Below are 15,893 nucleotides of genomic sequence, written 5' to 3' on the forward strand. Positions count from 1 at the left end.
CATCAGGAGGGGGGGGGGGGGGGGGGGAAAGCCGGAGCCGGAACTCATTAATTTTAAGTACCACCCGTGGTTTCCATTTCGATTTGGAGTTAAATATGTGAGGTACGTTATTTTTTTATATGATTGCGAATAATGGTAACCAACATGGCAGTATGTATTGCACGGCATTAGAAACATAAATTTTATCGAAAAAGGTATAACAAAAAAAAAAGTTATTTTATGGAAATAGTTAAACGTAATCTAGTAAACTTGGTTCTGACCTGTTTAACGTATTTTATATGGGCTTTACTTTATATTTTATCATTTTTCAAAACAAAATTGCAAATTACAAAAAGGTTTTCCACATAGAATATGTAAGAAAACAATTTCAGAAGTCGCCACAGAGCTGTATCTTTTTACAAGACCGAAATAATGCTTTCATCAGTAACACTTTAGATATTATACAAATACTCTATGTAATAATTCATTAATGCTTCCATTAGTATCTTCTGGCAAACACAACCGATCGATATTGATTTTACTGGCCGTTGAATACCAAAAACCTTTCTTATTATTAATGGAAATCCATGACTCAAAGACAGAGGGGATTATCTTTTCACAGTACTAGTCGCTAGTAGAAACGTAAAAAATACAACCTCCCCCCTATTAGCCTAAAACCAATTCGTCCAATCCGAACAGACGCTTTTGAAACTTACAAAAGATAAATACAGCCCACAGACATGGAGCAAGCGTTCGATGAGGTATAAGACCGTTTCTACACACAGCCAAAATTTGGCGGCTAAAGTCAAAAAAAGAGAACTTCATTTTTCCAACATTTTGGAAAAAATAATGGCAGATGGAGACAAATTTACATCTACGGTACGGCCTACACTGGAGTGCAGCATTATGTGTCTGCCGATCAGCTTAAAGCATATTATATTTTAAAAAAAGCTGTTTGCAGGTGTGTTAAAGTTATTTCGCGATGATTCTGTAGTTTTTCTGAAGTTCTTCTTTTCAAGCGTCCCTACACACACCATTATTTTTTTTATATGGAGCTTTTGACTTTTGCCGACAATTTTGACTTTAGCCGCCAAATTTTGGTTGTGTGTAGAAACTGTCTAACCACACAATCGACTGACAAAATGGATCCTCTATCCACACAAACACAGCACACGCAGCATCAAACGATCTCAAACAAAGCCCGCACTGGCAGCAGCATGAGCTGTATCGTCACCCACAATAGAAAAGAAAGCAAAAATGTCTCCTTCTGTTCTGCCCTCCAGTCCTGTTACCGGCAGACCAAAAAGTGCTGGTACTTTAGCCTTACAAACGCACACTCAATGCATTGCGCCGGCCATTATATGCTCGTACCATCCTAAAGTATCCCCGAAAGAAAAAAAAAGAGAGAAAAAATGAGCATTTGTGGCTCAACCCATCCCCCGGGGGGGTTGAGTGGGGCTAATGGATAGCCGCAGGACCACCACCGAGCACTTCTGTTTACCATGTTAACCACCCAATTGTTGCTGTTGTACGCGGCATCTCGAGCCGCCATCGAGATACGCAGGCGAGGCGGTCCTGTGAACCATCATCTCGGCACCAAAAAGGATCGGCCAATCAATGGGTACACGCGGGTTCCGGTAAGCGGTAGCGGTAGCTCCGTTGCCGAGCATTACCATTACACGCACCGAACGAGTGCAACAACCGACGGCATAGAGTGGGACCCCACAGCATGGTTTCCCATTTTTCGCCTCGACTCCAACTCCAAAAACCTGCTAACCACTGGGTGTAGCCCTGGCGTCCAGCGTGCGTCCGAACCGATGGATTAACGGATCAGCGGAGCAGAAATGGTTCCGATGGTGAATAACGGAGAGCAAGCATCCAAATCATACGCCTACACGCGACGCCTACGATCGTCCCTTGGCTGTATAACCCGTATGCCAGGCCGGCGTGGCTAACACTTGCTCGCTCTATTTAATGACCTGGATACGGTGCGCCAGGATTTCGGGCCAAACCCGTACACAGCTTGTTACGGGTGTTGTTGTGCGCTTGGCTTGTGCCTTTTGTGTCCGGAACTCGGATTCCAGTGGACGAAAAGCTGCAACGAATTCGGAGTGCAACGTGACATAATTGGAGCACAAATCCGCCATCACCTCTAGGTTGGTGCACTGGTGCGTGCGTCAACGCGGTGACCCGTACGGGCATGTGCCTATGGCGGATTATCTTACGGAATTGAAATGTTAGAGAATACACTTTTTAAAAAACATTTTCCCCAAATATAGCAATCTAGAATCTTAAAGTCAATCCAAATTTCATCATTTCATTGCATTTTGGACGCCTGCTACTCATCAATTCGGAGTGCAACGCACAAAACTAGTAAGTAAGCAGTCAGGAGAGGCCTTGCAGTAGAACTTTGAATGCCAGATAACCCAAGGACCTCGGTAACGCTCCACTGAAGCGTAAAAAACCTTCACTCCCAGTCTATCTCGAGACCAGCTAACAACAGACGATGCTCAAAGGCCGCGAATACTCTCTCCTTCTATCCTACGCGAACAACAACATGAAACGACGCCCCGGATTCCGTAAAAGTGCCTTTTTCTGGACGATGCTACTTCGCGGTGGCGAGTATAGTGGCCGTGGATTGTGAGTGCACTTTTCGCTTCGGTTCGCGATAGTGTGGTGGCCTCCCCTTTCTCGTCTCTATTCCGATTTCCGTCCAAAGCCAGAACCAGAACCAGGGAAGTACCACCACCACCACCACTCCAGCGAACAGCGGAGAAATGGTTTTCCAAATCGAAAATAAACGATCACCGTTCCGCGTTCCAGGAGAGAGCTGAACCTGGATCCGGGTCCGAAACCGGGACCACACAGTACGGCCACAGTGTTCCAGGGTTCCACCGTTTTACCACCATTCCCATCACAAACACTTTGCGAACCAAATACCGAACATGCGCTGCATTCTCGATTCGGCCGTTCCATTTTGTGAACGTTTTGTTTTTTTTTTTTCGTCGAGATAAACGCACGAAAGGTCAGGTCAGCATTCGTTTGGAGGTTGCAGCAGCAGCAGCAGCAGCAGGAACAGGAAGAGCGCACAATGGCGGTTGGTGATGCTTTACACAAACGAGCACACTTTCGGTTCGGCGTTCGGCGGAACTTCTAAGCATTCCTCCCTGCTCGTGCCGGAACTATTTCATTAAAAAGCACGCAGAGAAACCATTTCGATGGAATAATGGATGCAGATCAGCAATCGGGTCAGCAGTGCGGGATATTTGCTTTGTTGGAAGTGGTTTTTTTTTCTGAGTCTAGATGGGCAATCATTCCGAGTGTTCAACAGAAATCGTTCCATTGTGTGGTGGTTCGTTGGGTATTTAAATGTGCGTTCTATCATCCCATCAGTAATCGAAATTAAAGGTTCTCTTTCCCCTTCCTGATATGCTATGCCCGAAATTGACTGTACAAATTAAAAAAAAAAAACCTCAGCTACTTCAACAGAAGCCAATCAATCGGGCAATCCAAGGCAACTCACCTGTAGCGTAGGCCGGTTCAATTTCGTCCTCCGAGAGGAGCTGCTGCTGCGGTGGCGGTACGATCGGTATCTGGACCGGTATCGGTAGCGGCATCCGGTCGTAATGTGAACACTCGATATACTCGAGCCGCCCCTGGCTACCACCGAGGATGCTGCCGCTACAGAAACCACCGACACCGCCGCCCATACCACTACCACCGACACTGCCACTACCGCCGCCTCCACTCCCGGGGCCACCGCCCGGACTGGAGCCGGATCCGGAACCGTGCCCAGAGCCCGAACCACCGGTCGACCCGGGACACGAACCGACCCGGCTCAGCGAGGGCGGTGTCGCCGACGTCGACATGTAGTGGTGCGTGTGGGGGTGCGGATGCGGTACCGCATAGTCACCGGTGTCGCGGAGCGATGTCCCGCGGGTCAACGTATTGCCCGCCGACTGGATCGATGGTTGCGTCGCACGGCAGATAATATCCGACAGCTGGTTGGCCTACTCGCCACCAGGGGGGGGGCGAAAAAAAAGCAAAGAGGGCAGGGCGGTCTGTCAAGATATCCTGGAGCAACAGTAGCAGTATCAACAGCAACAGCAACAGCCCACGGATGCTCGGACCAACTAATCTTCCGGAGCTCCTAGGCAAGCGTGTGCTGTGTTTGGCGTATTTGGAGTGAGTAGCGCTTCCAACAGAACTTCCAACAATAACACGGGAGGAAAAAAAACTCAAGAAAAATGGAATAGAGTACGGGGAAAGATGGGTAGAAATTAATGAGGAAGGTCTAGGGAGTTCAATGAGATCATTGAAGTAGCTGGAGTTGAAGAACAGAACGGGAAGTAATTCGGGAGTAACTCAGAACAACTGAACAAGCAACGGAACGGAACGAAACCGAACGAAAAGCGGGAGCCCACCGAAGGGAGCCATTGCTATAGTCCAAGGATAAATTAATGCAGGGTAGAGAGATCGTAGGCCATCTGCCGCGACCGCTATCGTTTGCTTGTGGAAGCTTGTTCAAACAATGTGCCCGTTTCGTCCTTCGCTACGTCAAACTTCGTGGAGCATTTGGAGACTTCCGAATATTTGGAGAATACTCAGTACCAGGTATTGACGTTTTTTCTCTTTAGCTGAGGATACATGAAGCGTAAACACTCGTATAAACTCAGAGTATAATACCAAAAAGTTTACATTTGCCGTTTACACGGTGTAAAAAAGATTATAGGTCCACGGAGCATAAATCCTAGCGTAAACGCTGTTTGCTAGCGATTTACCTCACTGTAATTCCTGTTTGTGGTTTGCATTAATAGTGAGTGATCATTATAAGCGTTTTTAATCTTTTCTTCGGAAAAAAGATCCTATTTTTCTCACAAAAGTCGATAAAAGATCAGTGTAATTCGGATTACACGTCTCAACCCGGTCATGTAAACATGTTCAAGTGTAAATTACGCTTCATGTATCCCTGGCTTTTGACTTTTATCAGCAATTCAGTGATCGAAACGATACTCTCCAACTAGTCTCCACCACGGCAGAACCACTGAACGAAACGAGCACGGGCCCGGGCCTTCTAGCAGATGGCGATCTACGATCTCTGCCGCTCAAACGTTTCGACTACTGCTACTACTACCAGGCGGCGTGCAGCAGCGCGAGCCGGCGCTCGGCCGAGCAGAACTCGGTTAGAACAAGAGTGGTGTGTTGTGCAAGTAACGAACCTCGCCGACGCCAACCGCAAGGATGGCCAACGATTGGCATCGATCTACCTGTGGACTATCAAGTGACTGTCTACGCGAGAAGGTACAGGGCGTGCAGGGCAGTTCCGGTGGAAGCTGCTCGATGAACTGTGGACTGTGACAGGGACTGTGGCACGGGCTAGAGCACATCTGCTGCGGTTGCTGCTGCTGCTGCTGTTGGTGCTGCTGATGTAGCTGCGACTGCGAGCCATTGCTGCAGATCAGCTGCTGTTGGGGCAGTGGTGGCGGCGGTAGCTCGACCGACTGCGGACAGGTATTGAGAGACAGCACACTACAGTGCATGGAAGGCTGTTGAGAGTGGCTGTTGGCCAGCGTGTATTGTTGTTGTTGTTGCTGCTGGTGCGGTTGCTGTTGCGGCACCGGTTGCTGCTGCTGCTGATGCTGCTGAGGTGGCTGCTGGTAGCCCTGGGCGTGGTACTGGTTCTGCGCTAGCTGCGTATTACGCCGTGGCGATCGACCACGATCGACCGCCGTTGCGCTCCAGTAGCCCCAGGCCATAATGACACTTGTTCGCTAGCAAGTTCTACACCAGAAGAACCAGGAGGGGGAAAGGGGAATTGGGGTGAGGTGGGGAAGAAAGGAAAAGGGCGGAATGAAGTTGAATGGAATGGCCAACTGCTCGATGATCCTTGGTGGTGTTGCTCTTCCGGTAGAATGATGATTTGCTTTCTTCCAATCGACTTCTTGGGCACACAGATACACTGGCACACCGAGCAATTCAGCACACCACGATGAAAGAGAGCTTGGCAAAAGCGTTGCCCTTCAACCGATGTCACACAGTAGAGGCGCCGCTTTGGAAACACTCACTCACACTCTCACTGGCTTCCCCGAACACAATTCACTTGCACTAGAAACACATACACACTAGACGCCGTTGGAATACAGTAAGAGTGATATGAGGATATACACAGATGCTTATTCATCTAGCTCATTGAGCTGTACGGCGTAGCGTGTGTCTGTAGTTTTCTAGCCAGATGCGGTTCCACAAACATAAGATCAAAGTCAGATTACGAGGTTATCACATCGTCACACTGTTACCAACTCAGTAAAGAGAAGTTAATGCATGCAGTGGGATAGAAGGCTCCCCAGGGATGTACAGGATTCTGTGCTGATTCTGTTTAATATTTTTCAACGACAAATGCGCCCAGATAGTACGGTCGGAAACGGAACAAATAACGTAATAAGGACACACAAACAGACACACACATACTCTGGAAGGAGCAATGCACAATACAACAAGTGACTGAAGCACTAGAGGAAGCGCCACCGTGAATAATAAATATCGACATAATGATGTGTCTCATCTCATGCTTCTCGCTGCAACGAGCAAGCAAGAGAGAACAAATGGGAGACAGAGACAGAGAGAGAGAGAGCCATGGAACGGTACAGGACACCGGAAGGTGAAGGGGTGGCCTTCACTTGTCAACATTCACCACCATCCATCCATCCCCCAGACACAACGTCGCCCACGAATAGAAGCATAGCCGCACACTGCTATTGCTATTGAAGCAGCGTCTACATCAGACGGGGGGGGGGGGGGGGGAGTTTGCCTTCCCTTTACTCCAGTATCCGCCATCCGCGCTCCAGGATTCACTGCGAGAAAATGTCACCAGAAACTCGTCGGCTCGTCGTCGTCCAAGCCACTCGAGACTCACGGTGGTGCAGCTGCACACAATCATCATCACTTTGATGACGGTGCACCAGTGCCACTACCGGGGGGGGGGGGGGGGGGGGGGGGGGGCCGCATTAACGCCATCATGTTCAAGCTCAAGGCTAGCGAATGAGCAAAAGCGCGATGTCTGCCACCAGGGGAGGGGGGGGGGACCATATTCCCCCCACACTGCCAGACTCTATTCATAGTCGAAGGTTTTTGTTTTGCTTTTCCCCTATTTTCCCGACCCAACCAACGTAACTGTTCCCGCGGTACCGTGCACTATCCGTCAATATTCGAATACAGTATTCGCCTGGAAGAGGTTAACGACCTCGGAGAGCGTCCCGATAGCCTGACTAAATGTACCAAAGACTCCTAGGCCCTCATGCAAGTATTTCAACAATTTCCACCAACTTACTTCCAGTCCCTTTACAGGAACACAACTCTCCGTGTCGCTAGTCAAGTGGAGAAAGTCAGAATGAAGCACATGACATGGGTGAGTGTAACAGCATAATTGGCCACCGCATCAAAGTTGCATCCAACTGCTTCGAAGACCGATTCTCGATTGCTGCACTTGGCTTACATGCTTCTTACCAACTTCAACGGCGAACCGTTGAGATTGCTGTAACATAGTTCATCACATTCCACACATACAAGGTGTACGACTTGATAAGAAGTTGAAAAGAATCCAAATAAGTTTCCATGACAGAGAGAATGGAATTCCACGGGGGGAAATGGGAAAGGGGGAAGTTAGTTTACTGGCACGGGTTTGTGTTATTAATTCGTACATTCCACATCTCGCCGGACTGCTAGTACACTTCCCGTTTCATTTTTTTTTTTATATATAAAGGATTCTCACACGTTCTCACACTTCAAACACTGCTCGCCGACACTGACTGTATTCACCGTTTGTCTGTGCAATGTTCACTCTAGCAAAATGTGGGAAGGAATGGTGATGCATTTTTTTTCTTCTTCAATTTACAACATTGTACCATCGCATGAAATGGCCTTGCTTGCAACAACCACGGACGCTCTCTCTCTCTCTCTCTCTCTCTCTCTCTCTCTCTCTCTCTCTCTCTCTCTCTCTCTCTCTCTCTCTCTCTCTCTCTCTGACAAATGGCTACATCAAACGGGTGTCCTTTCTGTGGCTATTTCTGTACCACCGCTGCGGCAGAACAGGATGATATTAGCATGCAGCAGGCCCCAGCAGAGGAAGTTTATGTGAAGAAATTTAATGCACTTTAAATTCTCTTTCACTGTGCGACACTTTTCTGCACAGAAGTGAAGCACTTTTCGAATGTGCACTAACGAGAAATTCCTCATTTGACCGTGATCTTGGAGTGCTGCCTGCACATTCCTTCAACCAAGGACTGATGCAACAATGGGCAACGAATCGATCGAGAGACCGCAAGGGATCCGTCTATTTATACCACCAACAGTGAACCATCGGCCCGTACAAATAGAAGCCTAGAGCCAACAACAACGTTCAACATTCCCGGGCGGAATGGTGTGTTTGGAAGGTTAAGTCGTCTGACTGAAGGATGAAGACCGGCACTTCAAACCCCCTTTCACATGTGTGCGGTGCCCAAGTCTTTGTCTTCCAAGTGCTTAAAATACGCCACACGAGTAGTGAGCGGTATTCTGCATTGCGCCAGAAGCGAAGCGGACCCCGTGTCCTTGTCATTGGAATCGATCGCAAAGCAAAAGCTCAGCAGCGCACGCAAAATGGAACGATTGTGGACAACCCAAGAACAACAACTTGACTTTGCTCCATTGTTCCATCAGCCAAAACCAGCACCAAAGGAGATCCATTTCCAAGATTAAAGGATCGCATCACGTCGAGAAAGCACCCACGGAGAGGAAGAGTAGCTGGCTTTAAGGGGAAAAAAACTCAACCGCCAGTCCTCAATCAAGCACAACCGCATCAACTAGCTGGAAGGATAGCCCCCCCCCCCCCCACCTCTTTTTCTTCACCACAAACGCCTCGTAGCGGCAGTAGCAGTATTCGATCCACGTGGCAAACATCTCCTGGAATTGAATCCTGCCGTCGTGCATGCGTGGCAGGAAGTATAACTTTCGCCTCCATCCTCTCCGATACAGCTCCTGTGTGTACGTGTGAGACAGGAGGCCTGAAAAAAAGCAAATGAAACGGAGGGGCAGATAGACGCCAGCATAGTACATATAAGGCAGCAGCACAGCGCCATGATGTGTACCGCCATTGGAAATAAATAAAAAAAAAACGAATCCACAATCCTCCACCAGAACAGTGGGCAGGAGGGCAGGAGTACAAGTGGAGAGGACTCTTCTCCGTCGGCGCGTGCATGTAAACACATCCCGGCGGCCACATCCCACTTTCGCGGGTTTCCCGGGCGGCGTAGCTTCCGTTCCGTGCGGTGCGGTTCGTCGAATATTTTTGCTTTATTCTCACTCTGCGCGTGGACGTCAGCGTCACGAACGAATTGCGTGGCAGACACCATAATTCTTGTGGCCCGGAGTCAAGCATCATCATCATCAGCCGACTGCGCATAAATATGAACGCCTCCGGAAGCGGAGCACAATGTTCCCACTGGTGAGCCACTGAGGTCTTGTGTCTTCGGTGGTTGGGATTATACGTTCCTTAGTCATTCGCGGAAATGGTTGTGGAAAATCAGGGAAAAATCTACCTCCAGCACAACAATAGCCTACAACAATGACGGCGTTACCTCCACCGCAATCGAAGCAAAAGGCTCCCATCGAAAGGCGAAAGGCCGAAAAAGCGCGCTGGTTGGTGATGAGTGAGGGAACAGCTCTCTACACAAAGTGCTTAATGGTGGGGCATCACCTCTCACACATCTCACTCGACTATCGATTTAAACCGCGGGAGCTTACGCTAATTGCCGCACCGCAAGCATCAACATTTCGACACGGATGCGATGGCGTACCTCCTTTTCCAATCAATCAGTTCCAGGAAAAGTGGTGGCGTGGAAATTCGCAGCGAACAACCCCCCACGTTAGCGCGCCACACGCTGCTAAGCATTGAGAAGCGCATTTTGAGTTCTCAAAACGTAATTCCAGACATGCGACTACGAATCCCGCGGGGGGAGAAAATGCAAGAAAATTACGACAAACGAAACAGACAGAGCAGCAGTGAGCACTGTTCCGGTTTCCAGTTTCCGGTTTTCCGGAGTTTACCACAAACCGAACCGAAGAGCCGCTCACTGGCGAGAGAGAAAGATGCGGCGGATCGTAATAAATTTTTATCCAATCAATTAGCAACCCACGGAGACGCCTTCGACTCTCCTCCACCAGTTACCGATCATGCTAAAAAGAGAAAGCTAGAAAGAGAGAGAGAGAGAGAGAGCGCGCCAGAGAGCGGTGAAGAGAAGCTAATCCAATCAGTCGGAGTAAAATCCCTCGCGGAATCTGGGTCCCTGCTGGGTCGCAAAATCGATCCAGCGCGAGGACAAGCGACCAGACGGAGCGCGATCCACTGAATTCCACTGGTTTCCTCCCCCGCCCGGAGACACACACAAGCACGGACCACCTTGCGCACCACACGGTAATTAATTACATCCCCAGGAGAAATTCTAACCATCCGCCCCCCTCACTTGCACCCTCCGTCAGGGGGTGGCCGAGGGTGTTTATCTGTTTGAAATGAAATGGCGAAGCCCCGCCGGTGCTGCCACGCTGTGCCTTCATCAACAGCATCATCGTCATCATCATCATCAACGTCCAGGACATCGCAAACCACCAAACAGGGGATGAGGGAGGGGGTTGGGGATGTAGAGTAACACTAATTAGCGGCATCACTGATCGTGCTCGTGGTGCGGTGTGGCGATTTGCACCGAAAAGCTTTCGATCGATTGGTGCCACCTTCCACAGGTGAGACGTAGGCGAGATTGATGGGGGCCCAGGATCATTCGGTGCTCTCGCTCTGACCAGCTTGAAAAAAGGAGGAAGACAAAACGAGAAAGCGCACAGATGACATGAGTGATTAGCGGCGCTACGTAAGCACCAACGGGAATGATGATAATCGGATTTGCTTTCGGGGAAGAAAGAAGTTCCAGCAAGCCACGGTGTACACTGCCTCGCCTGGAGAGGTTAAATGCACCACAACACACTGCCCCCGCCGCACACAGAAAACAACGGGACAGGAACACTTGAGCAACATGTCAATCGAGAAACTAGACACGAAACCAATTGCCAGACCAACTCCAGAACAGCACTCCAAACAGAACAGAATTTCTCTTCAGGGAGACTCGCGAGGCAACACACGAGGGGGGAGGGAAGAGTGGGAGATCGCAAAACATTACGAAACAAATTGAAAACCGCACCAAACAAATAGAAACCGACAAGTTGGCGGGCGGTGGCCAAACTTTCGCCTTTCGCCAGGCAAACAGAGGGCCAGGAAATCCGGGTCCGAAATGAGAGATGAGAGAGCGAGCGAGCTCATTAAAACTCCGCATGGTTGATGTGAGGGTAGTCGGGGGAAGGGGGTGGGGGGCAGGAGGGGGCAACATGATACACATTCCCATACACCCACACGTCACACACACGAATCGTGAAAGTAACGAAAGCCCAAAAGCGGTGTGTCGGTAACCGAAAAGTTGCTTGCAACCACCACCTACCCCCGCCGGTTGATCAGCTTAATTGTAAACCCAAACTTTCATCAAACTCCCTCCTCCCTCCCTCGTGGCTCTGTTTCCGGCTTTCTTTTTTTTCAAACCGCATCCCGACTCCAACCCCCCAAAAACAAAAACAAAAAAAAAACATCCCGGCACACACCCGGGGGTTGACCGCGAGTTTTGGGGGGTAATGTTTCAGAATTAATTACTCTCATTTGCCTCGCACCACTCCATCCGCTCTTTCTCCGTTTTCCCTCCCTTGGCCAGCGAACTAAATCAACTAAAAAAGGGAGTGGGGGAAGGGGATGAAACAAACAGGCTGATCCGGAGTATGCAGAGGGTTGAAGGAGGGTTGTGCGCCATACACTCTCTCTCTCTTTCTACGCCGTCCACAGTCAACGGTTGCTACTTGGCCAACATCAATTACGGTTTTATGACCGATATGTGCCCACGTGCACCCTCTTCCCTCTCTTCATCCCCCAACCCTCTCTCGGTAACCCATTTTTGAGCCCGCCGTAACGGAGCAACAGCGTCGGTATGGCGGTCTGGCTGTAATGCAGCAGCTACAGGATGATCAACGGGCGAGTTCCTTCGCTTTCTCGCTTTGCCTCTCTCTATCTCGCACTCTCGGCCTCTCGCTCACCAAGGCTGCTGATGATGCTAGAGATTTGATTGAAAGTCTCTCGGTTTTCCCTGGTGTTTCTCCTCCCTTCCTGGTTGGTGATGATGATAAGCGTGTCTGGCTGTAAGTAAGGATAAGGCAGACCACCCGACCACCCCTTTGCTTTGTGTGCGCGTGTGAGAAGGGATGATTTGTTTTTAAATAAATTTTTCACCGCCTCCATTCCCGCCGGGGGTTTTCAAGTGGGGCAAGCAGACAGGCAGCACACAGTTTGCCCCCAAACAACCAGTGAGCGCGACCTGTGTGTTCGTTGATGAGATACTAATGGTTGAATCATTAGAAGCCGACTGACACCGATGACTGATCGGACCGACATCAGACTCATGGAGCAGAATCATCATGACCTTACCGGCGTGTATGTGTGTGTTTTTTTCTTTTTTTTTTTTTTGGTAAACTGGAAATGAATTTCAACCTCCATCTCGGTGGCCGTGGAACAACAAACCAGCTATCGAACCGACATTCAGTTATCGGAGAAAAATCGAGAACACAACCCACAGCGCAGCGCTGGCAGAGTTCATCGATTCACATTTTGCGTGACGCCACGGCACATACCCGGCGAGTACCTTCAAAAACAGACCTCCAGGGGCCGACGGTTGATGTACGAGAGCGATTGTTTAGACCGATGATCCACCATCGCGCTCCTCGGGTTCGAAATCGAATACATCGACCGCTTTTCTACCGCTGAAGCGGTGCGGGAGGTGGGTGGTCCGGCGGAGGAGAAGACAGCCGAAGGACATTCGTCAGCCGACCGGCCAAATGAGCCTTGCCCCGTCCCCTTGGTAGAGAAACAGGCTATGCGATCGGTAATCGAATCGCCATTCGCCAATGGCGAGAACCATTTTTCCGTCATTTAGGAAAATTGTTTTAGACATGATCCACAGCAAAGGGGAAGAGGGCGGGGGGGGGGGGAGAGCCACACGAATGCGATTGCATTGCACGAGCACTACCCTTAAACCCACAAAAAAAAAATAAGGAAAACCAAAAACAACAAATACCGAAAATGCCGTGCTCGGGAATGACAATGAATGGCGCGCGAACGTTGCGCTCGTTTGCCTGTAGCTTCCAAATCCAAATTCAAATCCAAATGTTTAAAACGAGGCAGTGCCCCGGTTGCGAGGCGAACGTGAACCGTGTTTTCGGTCACGGCGCGTAACCTTTCGTAAGGCGGATCGATCGGAAGGGTCAAAAGGCCAGTTTTCAACCTTCCGGAAGCATTTCGGAGGACAAAAAAAAACCACCGAACCACTGCGTCACACACTAAACTGTGGCACTCTATGGGTGCTAGTAAAATTGTAAAACATGTTTATGAGACAGCAGTCTCGGGGGGCATTGGCGGTTTTTCTGATATGGTAGCGGCGTTATTTGGGACGGAGGATCACAAGATGCGAGCTAGCGGGGTCTCAGAATGGCGCAGACCATCGATTTTGCGGAGATTTTGATAACAAATTGGTAAATTTTAACGCAAATGATGCTTTTTAGAGCTTCATTTCGGCAAAAATTGCTCACAGACATTCTTACAAAGTTTCTTGGTAATTCTCTGAACAATTGTAACAACGCACAGCTACGACGTTGCTCACGGATTGCACTCAGCAGCAAAGCGAAGAATGAACACGATGTTTTCATCCATTGAAGCGATTGCTCCGTGCTCCTGTACCGATTAAATGCCGCTATATCTGTGGCCGCATTACGAAACGGTACTCCGCAGAAAAGAAAGGAGAAGAAGGGGGGGAGGGGGCAACATTACACGTTGCGGCAATCGGCAATGGTGGCGACTTTTGGGCCAAAGTTTGACCGAACGACACCGAAGTTACCGTGTGCCAAACATGCGGGGCACACACGCGCGTACACGCTGGTCAGCCGATGGATGGAGTTTGCTATTTGTTTGTGTCAAGTTTTTTCTACCTTTTTTCTCTTCTTCCTTCGGCCACCAGCCACACGAGCAGTCCGTCCGGGCGAGCGCGAGCGACAAGATGGCACGCGGCCGCACAAGGACATCGAGTCGAGTCGGTGATGGGAAAAAAGAGGAAAGCCACCCTGGGTGGCGGGGAGGAGCGGAGAAGTGGGCCAATGTTATCGCCAAACAGTCATCGATTTGGCATCGGAACACAGTCAGCACTTTCGCAACTACAACCGCACCCCGTGCCCGTGCATCGTCCACCTTTGGGGGGTAAGTACCACCAACAGCAGCAGCTAACACAGAGAGCAACAGAGAGAGAGAGCGAAAGAGAGAACCTCCAACCCCTTCTGGTGGCTGAGTGAAAAGCACTTGACCTAGTTGTGCCTAGTTGCTGTCCGTGTTGCAGGCGATGAAGGGCGCCGGAATGTATGGAAAGACGAGTGGAACAAGGTGTTGCCGATTGTTGGCAGAGGCTAGCACCGAGCGGCGACGAAACCCGCAAACAACGCCCTCTGAGCTGGACTAGGAACTGTTGAAGGACACCGATCGAGGGTATGGTGGCGGTGGTTTCGATCGAAAAACATGCCACGCGACATAACATCAGAGCAAAACACACACCCGCACCCTCGCACAAACAAACCAGTGAGCAACTCGCAACTGTTGGCAGCAACATTGTGGGCACATTCTTTCAGCCTCCACTGGCCGAAGCTTTGATCGATGGTTGTGTCTTCGGTTTTGAGCATTTGCGTTCAATGCTCATTACAGCGATCCCAAGGTCTTGATGAAAGAATCGTGAACTGTTACCGTTCCGCGTTACGGCTATTTTCATTTAATGCGACATCAGGGCGGTCTTCTAGAGCATCCACATTGGCCGATAATCACCAATAAATTCGATGGAAATTACGCGCTACCATGCGCCTCCATCGCGGTCCGTCAAACACCATGCGTCTCCATCGCAATTCGCTTTTGATACTTTAAATGCAGCAGAAACACTCTTACTCCTTAAAAAAAAGTAATGCCATTGAAATACGAAAAAGAAGCATTAAATTGAATGAAAGCCAACACACAGAACCACCCCCATCCCCTGAAGCCACAAACAGACAGACAGACAGACGGACCAGAGGCAAGCAAAAGCGATCGATCCACCGCCGATAATGCGACTGCGACTCGGTTCCAATCAAATCAAAATGTGGTATTCGTTTTTGGGGAGACAGTCCGGACGTTGAGCAAACAAGATACCTCTCGCCAGGAGGTCCAGGACGAGGCGAACACAATGAAGCACCGAACACCTACTCTCGACCTGCATTTGAAGCTGCGCGCGTCCCTAGTGTCTGCACCGGAAGGATAAGCATCAAAATGAGCCCCACAGGAGGGCTTCTTCCGGGGTTGCTTCCCAATACGGAGAAAACGGTACGTATGTGGCGGTGCCCTAGATGGGAAGAAGCGTAAGAGGCGAAGAGCTGGAAGATGGATTTTTCTGTTCATCAGCAGAAGGCACTCGCGACACCTTATCTCGCCTCGCCACCCCACTCCACTCCCCAGCTACAGAAAAGGTGTTTGTTTGTCCACAGAAGCGATAAACATTGCTACTTTTCTCTTCTTTTTTGGGGGGTGCAAAGCAGATTTGGATCCGCTCGGATGTAAAACGGTATGTAAACTCTCGGAAATGGATTACAACAAAGATCCTGTCCCTTTTTCTTGAGTCTCCCCGTGATTTTACTGGAAGGGCGCAAGATATTTGGGAACCTTTTTTCCTTTTTTGTCCTGTGTGCCTTTCTAAAGAGAATCAATCAACCAAACGACTCGCCTCTCATGATTTGCT

The 15,893-nt window shown here is 49.6% G+C and overlaps 1 protein-coding gene across 10 annotated transcripts in view; it reads right to left on the reverse strand.

The window, feature by feature from the left end:
* LOC126578936 (atypical protein kinase C) overlaps nt 1-15,893 on the reverse strand; it is a 113,015-nt gene that overhangs the window by 66,145 nt on the left and 30,977 nt on the right. For 5 of the 10 annotated variants that reach the window (XM_050242020.1, XM_050242021.1, XM_050242023.1 and 2 more), the window contains exons 2-3: nt 5,199-6,101; nt 3,503-3,989 (exon numbers count right to left, since the gene is read on the reverse strand). The exons of 4 other annotated variants lie outside the window; for them this stretch is intronic. In XM_050242020.1, coding sequence (XP_050097977.1) covers nt 3,503-3,989; nt 5,199-5,735 — 1,024 coding nt within the window. In that variant the 5' untranslated portion in view covers nt 5,736-6,101. The remainder of the gene's footprint in view (nt 1-3,502; nt 3,990-5,198; nt 6,102-15,893) is intronic. One more of the 10 variants, XM_050242025.1, reaches the window with a different exon arrangement.

Source organism: Anopheles aquasalis, chromosome 3, assembly GCF_943734665.1.
Source record: "Anopheles aquasalis chromosome 3, idAnoAquaMG_Q_19, whole genome shotgun sequence".
Classification (NCBI taxonomy): Eukaryota; Metazoa; Arthropoda; class Insecta; order Diptera; family Culicidae; genus Anopheles; species Anopheles aquasalis.